The sequence below is a fragment of the Cebus imitator genome, unplaced genomic scaffold (genome assembly GCF_001604975.1).
Source record: "Cebus imitator isolate Cc_AM_T3 unplaced genomic scaffold, Cebus_imitator-1.0 Scaffold214, whole genome shotgun sequence".
Classification (NCBI taxonomy): Eukaryota; Metazoa; Chordata; class Mammalia; order Primates; family Cebidae; genus Cebus; species Cebus imitator.
The window spans coordinates 1202768-1217318 of NW_016107529.1; the positions used below are offsets into that span (position 1 = coordinate 1202768).

At 35.5% G+C, this 14551-nt stretch overlaps 1 protein-coding gene across 2 annotated transcripts in view; it reads right to left on the reverse strand.

Annotated features, from left to right (window-relative positions):
* Positions 1-14551, reverse strand: part of FAF1 (Fas associated factor 1) — a 527993-nt gene that overhangs the window by 44701 nt on the left and 468741 nt on the right. For both annotated transcript variants that reach the window (XM_017548715.2, XM_017548716.2), the window contains exons 16-17: positions 8930-9010; positions 7752-7829 (exon numbers count right to left, since the gene is read on the reverse strand). In XM_017548715.2, coding sequence (XP_017404204.1) covers positions 7752-7829; positions 8930-9010 — 159 coding nt within the window. The remainder of the gene's footprint in view (positions 1-7751; positions 7830-8929; positions 9011-14551) is intronic.

Here is a 14551-nt window from a genome sequence, read left to right on the forward strand (position 1 = left end):
TCCCAAAGGTGTACATATAGTGTGGTTTTAATTTCTAGCTCCCTAATGACTAAAAATGTTGAACATATTTTAATATGTTTATTTGCCTTCTCTATATTTTCTTTGATGAAGTGTCTTTCAAATATTAATACTTGGGTTGCTTCCTTATTATTGAATTTTTAGAGCTCTTTATGTATTCTGGACATCAAATACATGATTTTTCCCCAGTCTGTGGTTTGTTGTTTCAATTTCCTAGTAGTATTTTACAAATAGTAGAAATTTCTAATTTTGATAAAGTGTAATTTAGATAGTTGTTATTTTATAGGTAGTATCTTTGGTGTCAGATCTAAGAAATCTTTGTCTGACTCAAGGTCATGAAGATTTTCTCTTATGTTTTCTTCTGGGACTTGAATAGTTTTAGATTTTACATTTAGGTCTATTACCCATTTTGAGTTAATTTTTGCTTGTGATGCATGCAAGATATAAATTGAAGGGTTTTAAAATTGGTTTTCTATGGGATTTTTTTGGATATGAATATCCAATTGTTGCAGAATCATGTGTTGAAAAGACTATCCTTTCTTCATTGAATTGCCTTTGTATCTCTGTTGAAAATCAATTGACCATATAGGTGTGGGTCTATTTCTGGACTCCATTGACTCATCGGTCCGTCTTTTTGTAAATACAACAATGTCTTGATTATAGTAAATCTTGAACTCTGATAATGTGAGTCCTCCAACTTTGTTTTCTTTTTCAAAATTGTTTCGACTATTCCAGTTCTATTGTTTTTTCATATAAATTTAAGAATCAGTTTGTCAATCTCTACAGAAAATCCTGTAGAGACCTGATTAGAATTACTGTAAGAATTCAGGTTTTATTTTGAGCTGTAAGCCACTGCAAGTTTTTGAGGTGACAAGATGTGACAAATGATTTTTAAAGAATTAAGACTATAGGAAAGACAAAAATGAAGACATGGAGTCAAGTTGGGAAGTTACTAAAGTAATCCAGAAACAGGCAATGGTGGCTTAGATGAAGGTGATAGTGGTGGAGTTAAGCATTTAAGTTTTGCATATATTTGTAGGCCCACAGAATTTGCTCATTAAATATGGATGTAAAAGAAAGAAGTCAAGGATAGTTCCAAGGTTTCTGGCTCAAACAACTAGAAAGATTTTCCATTTATTGAGATAAGGAAGATTGTAAAAAGAGCAGGTTTGGGTTGGGAGGGTAGGATCGGTTGTGCAATTTAAAACATATTAAGTTTCTGATGTATATGAGACATCTAAGTAGATATAATGGGCTAGCAGTTAGGTATTCAAATCTGGGGTTCAGGGAAAGGGAGGAGCTAAAAATATAAATCTGGGAGTCAAACGTAGAGACAATATAATATAGTCATTTAAAATAGTCAGTATAATAGTCATAATATTGGATGATATCATCAAAGGAGTAGAATGGATTCCACATAGGGACAGTTTATTTGAACGGATTCTACAGTCTTTCTTTGCTCCTGGCAACAGGAGAGTATGGATAGATTACTACTACTATGACCTCATTTTCTGGATAAAGTAAATAAGGCAAATGATCATATTTCCTAAATCAAAATTCAGATAGATGATTTTTGGTTGCTTCTGGATGTAAAGAATAGTCTGTAGGCTGTGATTTGGACACCATGAAGCTAGAATTACTGGTCTGTTTTAATGGTTCATGAGAACAATGGAATACTTCAAACTGGAAATATTGAAGAAATTGTGGATATATAGTCTCCATAATTATAATAAGGTAAATTTATGAGTTGGCACCCACCTTATTGAACTGTAAAAATTCAGTAAGATAATTAATGCTTATAAAGTGATCACCACCGAGTTTAGCACATAGTAATTGCACAACAGATAGTGGTGATGACGATGATGATTATGATGACGGGAATGATTATTATTACGGTCCAGTGGTGGTGGTATTATCTTTATGTGACAAAAGTAACTTACATAAGATAAAAATACAAATTATAAAGAGCATTTTTACCTTAATAACCAGTTTATAGTCCCACCTTCATTCTTCAAATTTGGAGTAATGAGTAGAATGAATACTGGGCAGAAGCTCTGGTTCTGCTTTTATCAGGCTAAAGTTAGGTAAAAATTTAAAAGTAGGCTTAAAAATGTTTTTTAAAAATTATTATTATTATATTTAAAAAGAGACAGGGTCATGCCATATTGCTCTGGAGGGCCTTGAACTCCTGGGCTCCTCCCACCTCAGCCTCCCAAGTAGCTGGGATTATAGGTGTGTGCCACTCACTCTGTTTGCTAAAAATAGGCTTTTAAATCCTGCTATGATCTTACTTTCATCCTCTGTAAAACAGTAATGATAATATCATCCTTACCAATTGTATTAGTCTGTCTGCATATTGCTATAAAGAACTACCTGAAACTGGGTAATTTATGAAGAAAAGTGGTTTAATTGACTCACAGGCTTAACAGGAAGGATGACTGGGAGGCCTCAGGAAACTTATAATCATGGTGGAAGGCGAAGGGGAAGCAAAGCTCTTCTTCACACGGTGGCAAGAAAGAGAGAGCGAGGAAGGAAGTGCCACACTTTTAAACCAACAGATCTTGTGAGAACTCTATCATGAGAACAGCAAGGGGGAAGGACGCCCCATGATCCAATCACTTTACACCAGGCCCCTCTTTCAACATGTGGGGATTACAATTTGACATGAGATTTGGGTGGGGACACAGAGCCAAACCATATTGCCAATTTTGTAGAATGGTTGTGAAGGTGAAACAGAAAACTGAAGAGAAAGTGCCAAGGTTTCTAATTCCATGTTCTTCTGTTTTCTCACTTAATAGTCATTAATATTTAATATTTTCTACTTAAGGTGGCATCAAGGCATAAAAGGAAACAAGTTTGGGTAGATAGACAAAAATTAACTTTTCTTTCTGTCTTGCAGAACCATCAGCAAAAGGGAATAGCTTAGTAGCTATTCTCCTCACTCATGTTTCTCCAAAATTCAGCCCTTTTAGCCATATCTCTAATTATTCGACTGTATACTAAGTTTGTTCATGTACTGTTTCCTGAGCAAGCCCTGTGCCTTCCTTCTTTTGTTCATGACTACTCAACTCTTGCACTTCCCTTTGCCATCCATCCAACCATTCATCCATCTATTCATTAGTCCAATCGAAATGTTCTTCTGCTTCATCTTTAACCATCAAAGTCTGTGAAGTCTTTTTTTAAAATTCACATCTCTACTGGTAGCACCAGGAAATCTTTCTTGTTGTCCTTCTAGTTAGATATCAGCTTCCACCAAATAGCTTCAGCATTCTGTGAGATTTTAGTGGTTTTTATAATGGATGGTATCTTTTCTGATAGTTATTTTGTATTTGTCTACCCTCTTGCATTAGACAGTAAGCGCCTTGAGGGCTGGACTATGCTTTGCACCAATAGCATAATGTCCACAGCACCTGATTTAATAATTTGCACACAAAAGGAGATTAAATATTTGATAAATATTAACTCAATAAAAGATCTGAGAGTCAAAAACATTAGCTGAAAATTTCTCTGCTTATCAAAAACTCAGTAGAAAAAAGCAGTACTAGACAAGAAAAAGAAACAAAGAGTATTCAATTAGGAAAAGAGGAAGTCAAATTGTCTCTATTTGCATACAACATGACTGTATATTTAGAAGATCCCATAGTCTCAGCCCAAAATCTCCTTAAGCTAATAAGCAACTTCAGCAAAGTCTCAGGATACAAAATCAGTGTGGAAAAACCACAAGCACTTCTACACACCAATAAGATAAACAGAGCCAAATCATGAGTGAACTCCCATTCACAATTGCTACAAAGAGAATAAAACACCTAGGAATACAACTGTCAAAGGATGTAAAAGACCTCTTAAAGGAGAACTACAAACCACTGCTCAAGGAAATAAGAGAGGACACAAACAGTTGGAAAAACATTCCATGCTCATGGTTAGGAAGAATCAATATTGTGAAAATGGCCATACTGCCCTAAGTAATTTATAGATTCAATGCTATTCCCATCAAGCTACCATTGATTTTCTTCACAGAATTGGAAAAAATCACCTTAAACTTCATATGGAACCAAAAAAGAGCCCGCATAGCCAACAAAATCCTAAGCAAACAAAACAAAACAAACAAACAAACAAAAAACAAAGCTGGAGGCATCATGCTACCTGACTTCAAACTATACTACAAGGCTACAGTAATCAGAACAGCATAGTACTGGTACCAAAACAGAGATATAGACCAATAGAACAGAACAGAGGCCTCAGAAATAATGCCACACATCTACAACCATCTGATCTTTGAAACCTGACAAAAACAAGCATGGGGAAAGCATTCCCTACTTAATAAATGGTGCTGGGAAAACTGACTAGCCATATGCAGAAAGCTGAAACTGGATCCCTTCCTTACACCTTACACAAAAATTAACTCCAGATGGATTAAAGATTTAAACATAAGACCTAACACCATAAAAACCCTAGAAGAAAACCTAGGCAACACCATTCAGGACATAGGCATGGGCAAGGACTTCATGACTAAAACACCAAAAGCAATGGCAACAAAAGCCAAAATAGACAAATGAGATCTAATTAAACTTAAGAGCTTCTGCATAGAAAAAGAAACTATCATTAGAATGAACCAGTAACCAACAGAATGAAAAATTTTTTTGCAATCTACATATCTGACAAAGGGCTAGTATCCAGAATCTGCAGAGAACTAAAATAGATTTACAAGAAAAAAAAAAAAAAAACCCATCAAAAAGTGGGTGAAGGGTCTCCCTGATTTCTATATCTATTCTTTCTTAATCCCTTTGAATTGCATGTATTTATATGTTTCTTGAAACTGATTTTGGAAAGAATAAGTACACATACAAATTAATAAAACGGGAGATCTTTGCTGCCATTTATTTGTTTTTCCTTCAGAATGGTCTTACAGCCTTTCTCCTTATCAGGGCCAATGAGCAGATCAGTATACTTTTCTAGATTTTTGATTTCACTCCAACAGTTATCACACAGCAAAATGAGGCTAACCATTAAGGAATTTCCCTGCAACCAAGGTGATTTGACAATACATCTTTTTTCTAAAGGATCTTAGAATATTGAAGATAATCAAAACCACTCTTATTTCTCAATGTAATCACATGGGTTAGGATTTTCAGTTAGAAGACAGGTAGTGTTGCTGTGAAAAGTCAGGTTACCTGGCTTCTGATCCTGATCATGTGTTCAACCAGTTTGGTGACCACAGGTAAACCATATAATCTTTCTGGGTTTCAGTTTCTTCAGAGGTTGCACAATACCAGCTTTTCCCAAAGAATGGTTTGTGATGCACGAAGGTGCCATGATATGCTAATTGTTGTTCCATGAATAAAAGGGGCAAATAAGTTTGGATAAAACTGGACTAAATAAAAATAAACCATTCCTTAATGGTGGCATTTATAAGAGCCTTTGTGACCCTTGGGTGAGGGAGAATAGAGTGCAAATATTATCTAAATTTGCATATTATGGGAGCATATCAATGGACAAATGCAAGTAATGACTAGGTGCAAAATCTGATCTGTCCTCTCTCCCACTGTACCCAACGTCTCACATGTTAACAGTTGGAACATATATACTGAATTATGCAAAAAGGTTTTTATAGGGTCTTTTGTAAGATGACAGGCTTAATCTACATTTAGAAAGAGAAAGTTTCAGCTCATGGTAAATTAGGTAAATCATCCGATAAAATTACATATGCTGCCAAGCTCTAGATCCAGAACATAGAGTTAATTGTGTACCCTTGACATTTTAGCAAGCCAGTATGGTTGAAGATACACCAATACACACACAAATACACACACACAAACATACATACAGACCAAGAGAGCGTGAGCATTTGTGAACAACAGCATAAAGTAGCAAGAATCCTAAACTATATTTCTTGAAATAGCCTAAAAGGATAGTGGCTAATCTCTCCTTCATGCAAACTTCTGTGAAACTTGGCATATGTGACTCTTACAGATACAATAATATATGGCCTTGTACTGGAATGGAGTAGGAGAAAGCTTTGTAGTCATAAAGTCCTGGAAGAGAATCTTAGCTGTTCTCATTTTTATATGTGTAACTCCAGTGAACTTCAGTTTTCTCACATATGAGGATAAATCTGTAACCTTGTAGCTTGTTTTAATGGTTAATTGGTAAGCATATATAAAGCAGCTAGCAGATTACTTGATACACAGAAGACACTCAACAAATTATTTTCTACCTTCCATTACAAAGAGTCCTCAGAATACAGAGACTAGGGTTTGTCAGGCATAATATCTTGTACACATGTAATAGATACTAATAAGAGTCTTAACATGAATAAACTTTGATTTCCAAACAATTACATTTCACATATCTTTCAAGACATGACTCAAATAGTACTTTTTCTGTACACTGTCTGATTATCTCAGCTGTAAAAGATTTTTCCTTTGGCCTTGAACTCTCTAAGTATTTTGCTTTTATTTCTATGTCATTTAGCATATTTTTTCTTGATTTGCTGTTACTCCTAGACAGGCTGTATCTTCCTCAAAAATGTAATGTCTTCTTATAGGCAGAAAACATTTTATTATCCTTTGTTTCCCTTGCAGTGCTCAGCACAGCTCTTCTTCAAAAAACATTTGTTTAACAAGTGAAAGTGGTGGCATCCTGTGACTGAGAGTAATAACAGAGTTTTCCTTAACCCCAGTTAGGGCCCGTTAGGCCTTTCTATTGCTTGTTAGATGGCTTCCTCTTTTTATAAGGGAATCTTGCAATTAATCCTATATCTAAAAAAAAAAAGTTCTGAATGATCTTTTTTATGAAGCCATCCTAGGAAGTCATTTGACCCCCATTCTGTTAGTGTCCACTGTACCTTAGGTATACCTCTATAATAACATTTACATATAGTATTATAATTATATTTTTATAAGACTAGGAACTCCTGGAGGGCAGGATCCAAGTCTGTACCACTGTTCCCTAACAAATTTGGAGTACACAGTATGTATCCAAAAAATGTTTGCAAAATGAGTGAGCGAAAAATCCTCTATATTGCTATGGACATAACATGAACTCAAGGAGAAATACACATCTGTGAAGCTAAATGAATTTCCCATATTTAGGGGCTCATGAGCAAGATGTTACAAAAATAATTCACAGTATCTTTTGGTGGGTAAAGTGAAGCCTGTGGAAAAGAGAAGAGATACAATCTTTCTATTCTTAGAGTGAAATAATATCCAGGAAGGATGGGAAATATTTGTAAATAAATATTTGTTGGTAACAAAAGGGGAAGATCACAGAAAATTATGAATCTAGTACAAGATCAGGTTTTCCAAGAGTTCCATGCAACGGATCAGGAATGATTAAGGAAACATTAGGTCTTTCATACTTAAAATGAGTCTAGGAAAAGTAGAGAAAAATAAGTTGTGAGAAATATTAACAGCTTTGCTGGATGCGGTGGCTCATGCCTGTAATCCAAGCACTTTGGAAGGCCAAGGTGGGTGGATCACTTGAGGTCAGGTGATAGAGACCAGCCTGGCCAATATCGTGAAAACCTGTCTCTAATTAAAATACAAAAATCAGCCGGGCGTGGTGGCATGCACCTGTAATCCCAGCTACTTGGGAGGATGAGGTGGGAGAATCACTTGAACCTGGGAGGCAGAGGTTACAGTGAGCCGAGATGGTGCCACTACACAGCTTCAGTATCAAATACAGTGGAAATATAGTCCAGCTTTTGAATAATTTTTCTTAAAATTATGCCCCACCTCACGTTCCTCTTCTTGTTCTTTGCGAATCTGCTCCAAACGAAACTGTTCTGCCATCTCTCTCTCATGAGCTTCTCTCTGTTGATAAAACAGAAAAGGAACAAACATTTAAAACACACTTGCTTACAAAGAAAGAGAGAAATAAGGAAAGAGAAAAAAGAGGAAAGAAAGAAAAAGAAAGAAACAGTAAGTTACATTCAAAGGCTCGTTGTCAACATGACTCAGAGGTATATTGTGGTAATGGAAATGTTTCTTTCTAGAACAAGAATGGAAATTAAAGCAAAAATAAAGCATAGCTCTCTGATAATGTTAGGTTCCTATTCAAATATCTTTGATAGCTCTGGGTAAAGTGGCATTCAGAATCCTTCAGGACATCCTTTGGTCTTCCTCTCTGGCCTTTTCTGTCTGTCCTGTACCCAAATCTAAAGCACTATTTAATCAGCCTTTATCTATCCTCCATGCGTTCTGGACCCTTGATGCTAGCTTATGTTGCTTCCTCTTCCCTCCTACTGCTGTTATTCTGTCCAGTTCACATACACCGTCTCTTCTATGAAACATTCCCGGTACAGTCCCACTCCCTGGCTCTCAAAAAAAAAAAAAAAAAAAAAAAAAAAAAAAAAAAAAAACTGGAAAAAAATTTCCACTAAAACTGCTACTCACTGAACTCTCACAGAACTCAGTGCTTCCCTTATGACACTTAGGATTCTTGCCTTATGTTACAGCTACCTGTGTTCTTTACTTAATCTACTCTACCACACTGTGAGACTTCCTATGACAGAAGAAACTGTGGCCTATTCATTTCTCTCTCCTTCAAAGCTCCACAAAAAGGCAAGTGTTTATGAAGTATTCAATAAATCAATGGTTCCAAACCCTGACTGCACATGAGAATCACCTAAGGGGCTTTTAAAAAATTGTTGGGTTCTCTCATAGACCAACTAAAAGACAAATAAGATAGATATCAGGTTCATTTCTGTTTTCATTTTTCATGAAACAAACTTTATTTTGTCAAAATGAACCATGCTTTAATAAGCATGGATAGAATTATATTCTTTCTGTTTACTAAACGTAGCTTTCTCTATTGCAAACCCAGTATTTTTAGAGATCAAAGTGATAAAGAGTTGGCATTTAAATAATGAACAGTTGAGTTCTTTATCCCAGAAGTACTCGACCAAGCCTACCTTTGCTCTGTCAGCCTCAAGTGAAAGGCGATAGGCCTCATCTTGCTCTCTCTTCACATTTTCTCTGGCTTCACGTTCATCCTTAAAGAAAGAAAAAGATTCAAATAGGTTTTGCCATATTACTTAAAAAAAAAAAAGAGAGGAAAAAAAAATGAATGGTAATTCCCTTGTTTTACCCCTATATGGACTTAAAATTAAATAAGAGACTTTTAAAGTGTATAGGATATAAATAAGCAAACAGTAAGATGAGCAGCATGGTATATGGTAGACATAAGAATGTTTGAATCCTAGCTCTACCATTTATAAACTGTGTGATTTTGTATAAGTTATTTAACTTATCCACATCTCAGTTTCCTCACTTGTAAAACAGAAATAATTTGCCTTGTAGGGCCATTGTGAGAATTAAGTGCAATAATATAAACAGTCTAGCAAAGGACCTGGCACTTAGTTCATTTGCATTATTAGTTCTCTTCTCCCTTTCTCCTGATTTTTCTGAGATAAACTTGGAGACTGTGAGTATTGAAACTAAGGACTGGGAGGGAGTGTAAAGACTAGGAAGTAATCCCTGGGTCAGTGTAGAAAAAGGCCGAAAGCAAAATACTCTGGTTAACGTCATTCCATACCATATCACACCACACCACTAAAGGTCTGGTAACCAATTAAGTATTTCCACATTACATTCACACTCATGAAGTATGAATAACACAAGTTATCTAAGTTGAAAATCTCTTAGAATATTTTTAGCTTCTGAAATGATTATACCATCTGCCCATATTTAAATCATGAATTCATTTAAAATTAAAAGTTAATTTGTGAACTGAATTTCTAAGTTGTTATATTCAGAAGTATAGCCAATATACATACATTTAACTTTAATAATAAATACCCACACCTGTCTACACTAGGGTGTAGGTTCCCTTTTTGGTCATTTATTTATTAGGCAGAACCCTATAAAGCCACAAATATTTGTGACCTAAAAAGCTGGAAATTTTACATAGTTAACCTAATTTCTCACTTTTTGTCTCCTCAATATATGCTTATTCAAGGCTGAATATATGCTCAGCATTCTCTTAGGTGCCTTGATACCTAATCAAGACTAGCCTTATCCCTAAAGCCTAATACATCTTCTAGTTCAAATAATTCAACAAATTCCTAAAAGCTCTAGTATGAATAGTAACATTTCACTGCTTCCTAATCTTTCAAAAAAAATTAGGAAAAATTAGATGTTGCTGGCCTAAAGCTAATTGTCATTCTACAAAATATGAAAAACCATATTAAACCTGAAAGGATAATGTCTATCCTTTTAGTCATCTGTTAAAGAATTAAACTTCTTTTTTTTTTTTTTTTGAGAAGGAGTCTTGCTCTGTCACCCAGGCTGGAGGGCAGTGGTGCAATCTCCATTTACTGCAACCTCAGCCTCCCAAATAGCTGGAATTACAGGCACCTGCCACCACACCTGGCTAATTTTTGTATTTTTAGTAGAGATGGGGTTTCACCATGTTAACCAGGCTGGTCTCGAACCCTTGACCTCAAGTGATCTGTCCGCTTTGGCCTTCCAAAGTGCTAGGATTACAGGTGTGAGCCACTGTGCCCAGCCAAAGATTAAACTCCTAAGGATCCAATGCTTCTCTGGATAAGTCTATCTTTTGAAATTTAGATATCTCTTGAATGTAATCAATCAACAATGAGAGTAATTATATCTTTCTATATTTTAAATGGGGGAAATGCGCAAGATGTTTAAAATTTTAATTTGACTTTACTTTCCTAACTTCGCCCTTTCAAATTATTTAAAGTTTCTAACAACATTCAGTACTTTCCCTTTAAAGCACTTACCACAATTATATTATAACATAATTATTTATTTAATGTGAAACTACCCTGTGAAATTGTAAACTACACAAAGGCAGAGAACTTGTCTATATTATGTATCTCTATTTCACACACTGCCTAGTCTTTGGGAGGTGTTTAATAAGCATATGCTGAATAAATGAATTATCTTTCCAGACATAAAATACTTACTGTCTACAGCAGAAATTACAAAAGAAAAACATACAGCTCATCTACAAAATGGCTGGCCCAATCTGAGTCTGACATTGACTGGCAGGGCAAGAATGACTTGTTATGCCACTATGTACATATAACAAAGAGACCATCTAAAAACAATCACAGCTGGATGCCCTTTGATCACAAATATGGTTTATAATAAAAGCATTCTAACTAAACAGCTCTGTTGTAAAACAAACTGTAGCAGATATGAAAGGCCATCAGATACAGGGATCTCTGCAACAAAACGTGGCACCTGTTGTGTGCTCTTTCTGTTGCCCACAGCTCTCCCTGACCATTCTGACAGATGGGCTAGCTTGCACATGTGGCTCAGGATGAATTTTCCTAAATTTATCATGGTCATAGCTTCTTGTATGTTTGGTAGTTGTTGGTGAATAGTTATCATTTCTTCTTATCTGCTTCTCAGATTTTATACTTGCCTCTCCAACTGTGCTCTTCAGAGTAATCTCCAATTTCGAGAAAGAGAAAATTACTTATGTGTTTCCCCTATATTATTCCCTATTATTAGACTTTTTAGAAAATCCCAGGTATTGTGGTTAACATTTCATGTATAAATTTGTTCTCATAACCGGCATATGTGCCTCTCGAACTTCTCTTGTGTCCTACAAATGCTGTTCTTGTAGCGGTTCCTTTTGCTAAATCTGAGAGGACACATCAAAGTAACTAGAAATTTCTACACGTTAATTGGGTGGAGGTGGAACGGCTAGATTATGAGATTCAGAAACAGGTCTTAAGTGTTGTGCTATGGCTTAGGGTACTTGTTATTCAAACACTCCTTGTCACACCAAAGTGAGAAGCTGGATTGCTCATAAGTAATAGCCCCAATAGGTAGTTTCCATTTGTAACATCCTTGTCACTCTCTCATACTGCTCTGTGCTACACTCATTTGTACATTTGTCTCATCGCTCCCTAGCTGAGCTGTATGCTCCCAGAGGGAAAAGACTCTATTTCATATGTCTTTGTATTTCTTATAGCATCAAGTGTACTGTCTTACATATGACAAGCAGCTAATATATATATTTGTTGGATGAGTAAATGGAATTATCAGTGCTCAACAGTTAAATACCAAAAATTCAGGAGCCTCTAAGTATTCTTCAGTCTAGTAACTTTTATTTAAATATATTTTCTATCCCACATATTACGAGTTAAGAAGTACCAGAATTATAATTTACTTATTTTTAGTTAAAAAAATTTTTTGAGTACATAGTAGGTCTACATATTTGTGGGATATAGGAGATATTTTGATACAGGCATGCAATGGGTAATAATCACATCATGGATTAAAATGGGGTATCTATCCCCTCAAACATTTATCCTTTGTGTTAAAAACAATCCAGTTATAATCTTCGAGTTATTTTTAAATGTAAAATTATTTTGACTATAGTCACCCTGTTATGCTATCAAAGACCAGTATTATTCACTCTTACCATATTTTTTGTACCCATTAACCACTCCACCTTCCCCCGCATCCCACTACCCTTCCTAGCCTCTGGTAATCATCCTTATACTATCTATTTCTATGTATTTAATTGTTTTGCTTTTTACATGCTACAAACAAGTGAGAACATGTGATGTCTGTAGTTCTGTGTCTGGCTTATTTCACTTAACATAATGGCCTCCAGTTAAGTCCATGTTGCTGCAGATCACAGGATCTAACTTTTTTTTTTTTTTTTTTTTTTTTTTTTTTTTTTTTTTTTTTTTTTTTTTTTTTTTTTTTTTTTTTTTTTTTTTTTGCTGAATAGTACTCTTGTGTGTATGTACCATATTTTCTTTATCCATTTGCCTACGGATGGACATTTAGGTTGCTTCCAAATCTTGGCTACTGTGATCAATGCTGCAACAAAAATTTTAGTACAGGTATCTCTTTGATATACTGATTTCCCTTCTTTTAGGTATATACCAGCAGTGGAATTGCTGGATCATATGGTAACTCTATTTTTTGTTTTTAAAGGAACCTTCACACAGTTCTCCCTAGTGTTGTACTAATTTACATTCCCACTAGCAGTGTACAAGGGTTCCCTTTTCTCCACATCCTCTCCAGCATGTTACTCCCTGTCTTTGGGATAAGAGCCATTTTAACTGATACCTCACTGTAGTTTTGATTTGTATCAGAACTAGAAGTTAAACATAGTCATTCTCACCATAAAGCCTGTTTCTTCCCCACTGTGGCACACTAAGTGGTCCAGCATAGTCCTATATCTCTGAGACAACAGCCATTGAATTTTACTACAGTTTACTGAAAATAATGTCTATTAAAAATAATAAAAATATTTTATTAGTTGCCAAATGGTTTCAAAAGGAATAATTTAACAAAAAATGAAATTTAGATGTAATTTATTACGTCCTCAGTAGTGTTAAAGATTAAGAATCATCAGTTAATTCCTGAAAGACTAATTCAAAATTCCAAATTATTAAACTGAAGTGGCTATAGACTTTTTCCAAATACTTAACAAATGCATACATACATAGAATATTTATTGGTTTTTCTGAATGCCTAGGTTAGAATGCATACTCTGCTCCTTGCTATACTAAGAGGTTCTTGTCAACAGAGACACGGCCCTGCTATATATCTCTAGAGATATAGATCAAGATAACCTGAAGTTCTCTCAATATAAATACTTAGAGATAGTAGGTGAAATATAACAAAAATGTTCAAAAGTATTACTAAGCATGTCAGAAAAAAATAAAAAAAACAAAGAAACAAAGAAAAATAAGTTTCTAGGTACCAGAAATAAAGAGGAAACTGAAAATCAGAGATGTAAATGATGAAGTAATTCAGAGCCTGACAAGGTAGGTTATCCATTCTGATAACCTAGAAGCTCACTTGTGATCAGAGATCTCATTTTGGACTTAAGCAAGGTGGAAAGTTATCTCTGCGGACAGGGCGCAGTGGCTCACACCTATAATCCCAACACTTGGGAGACCAAGGTGGGTGGATCACCTGAAGTCAGGAGTTTGAGACAAGCCTGACCAACATGGTGAAACATGTTAACTAAAGACAAAAAACTAGCCAGGCATGGTGATGCATGCCTGCAATCCCAGTTCCTTCGGAGGCTGAGGCAGGACAATCACTGGAACCTGGGAGGCAGAGGTAGAGGTTGCAGTGAGCTGAGATTGTGCTATTGTACTCCAGCTTGGGCAACAAGAATGAAACTCCAACTCGAAAAAAAAAGTTATCTCTGGGATAACTTCTGCAGCCTAATGGAGTAGAGTTGGAGTCTGAGAATGAGGTATGGGGTTGAGGGGAAGAAAAGCTACTTTAAGAAATAATGATTGAAATTTTTTTGAATTTGATGAAAATGAGAAAGCCACTGATTCAAGAATCTAAACAAACATTAAGCAAAAGAAACTACACCAAGGCACATCATAACCAAATTACTTGAAGTTAATAATTAAAAAAAATCTTAAAAGCAGCTGGAGGAAAAGAAAAGATATACATGTACAGGAAACAATGACAGCAGACTTTTCATCAGAAACAGTGCAACTGAGAAGACAGTGGGGCAACATCTCTAAAGTACAGGAAGGAAGGAGGGAAGGAGGGAAGGAGGGAAGGAGGGA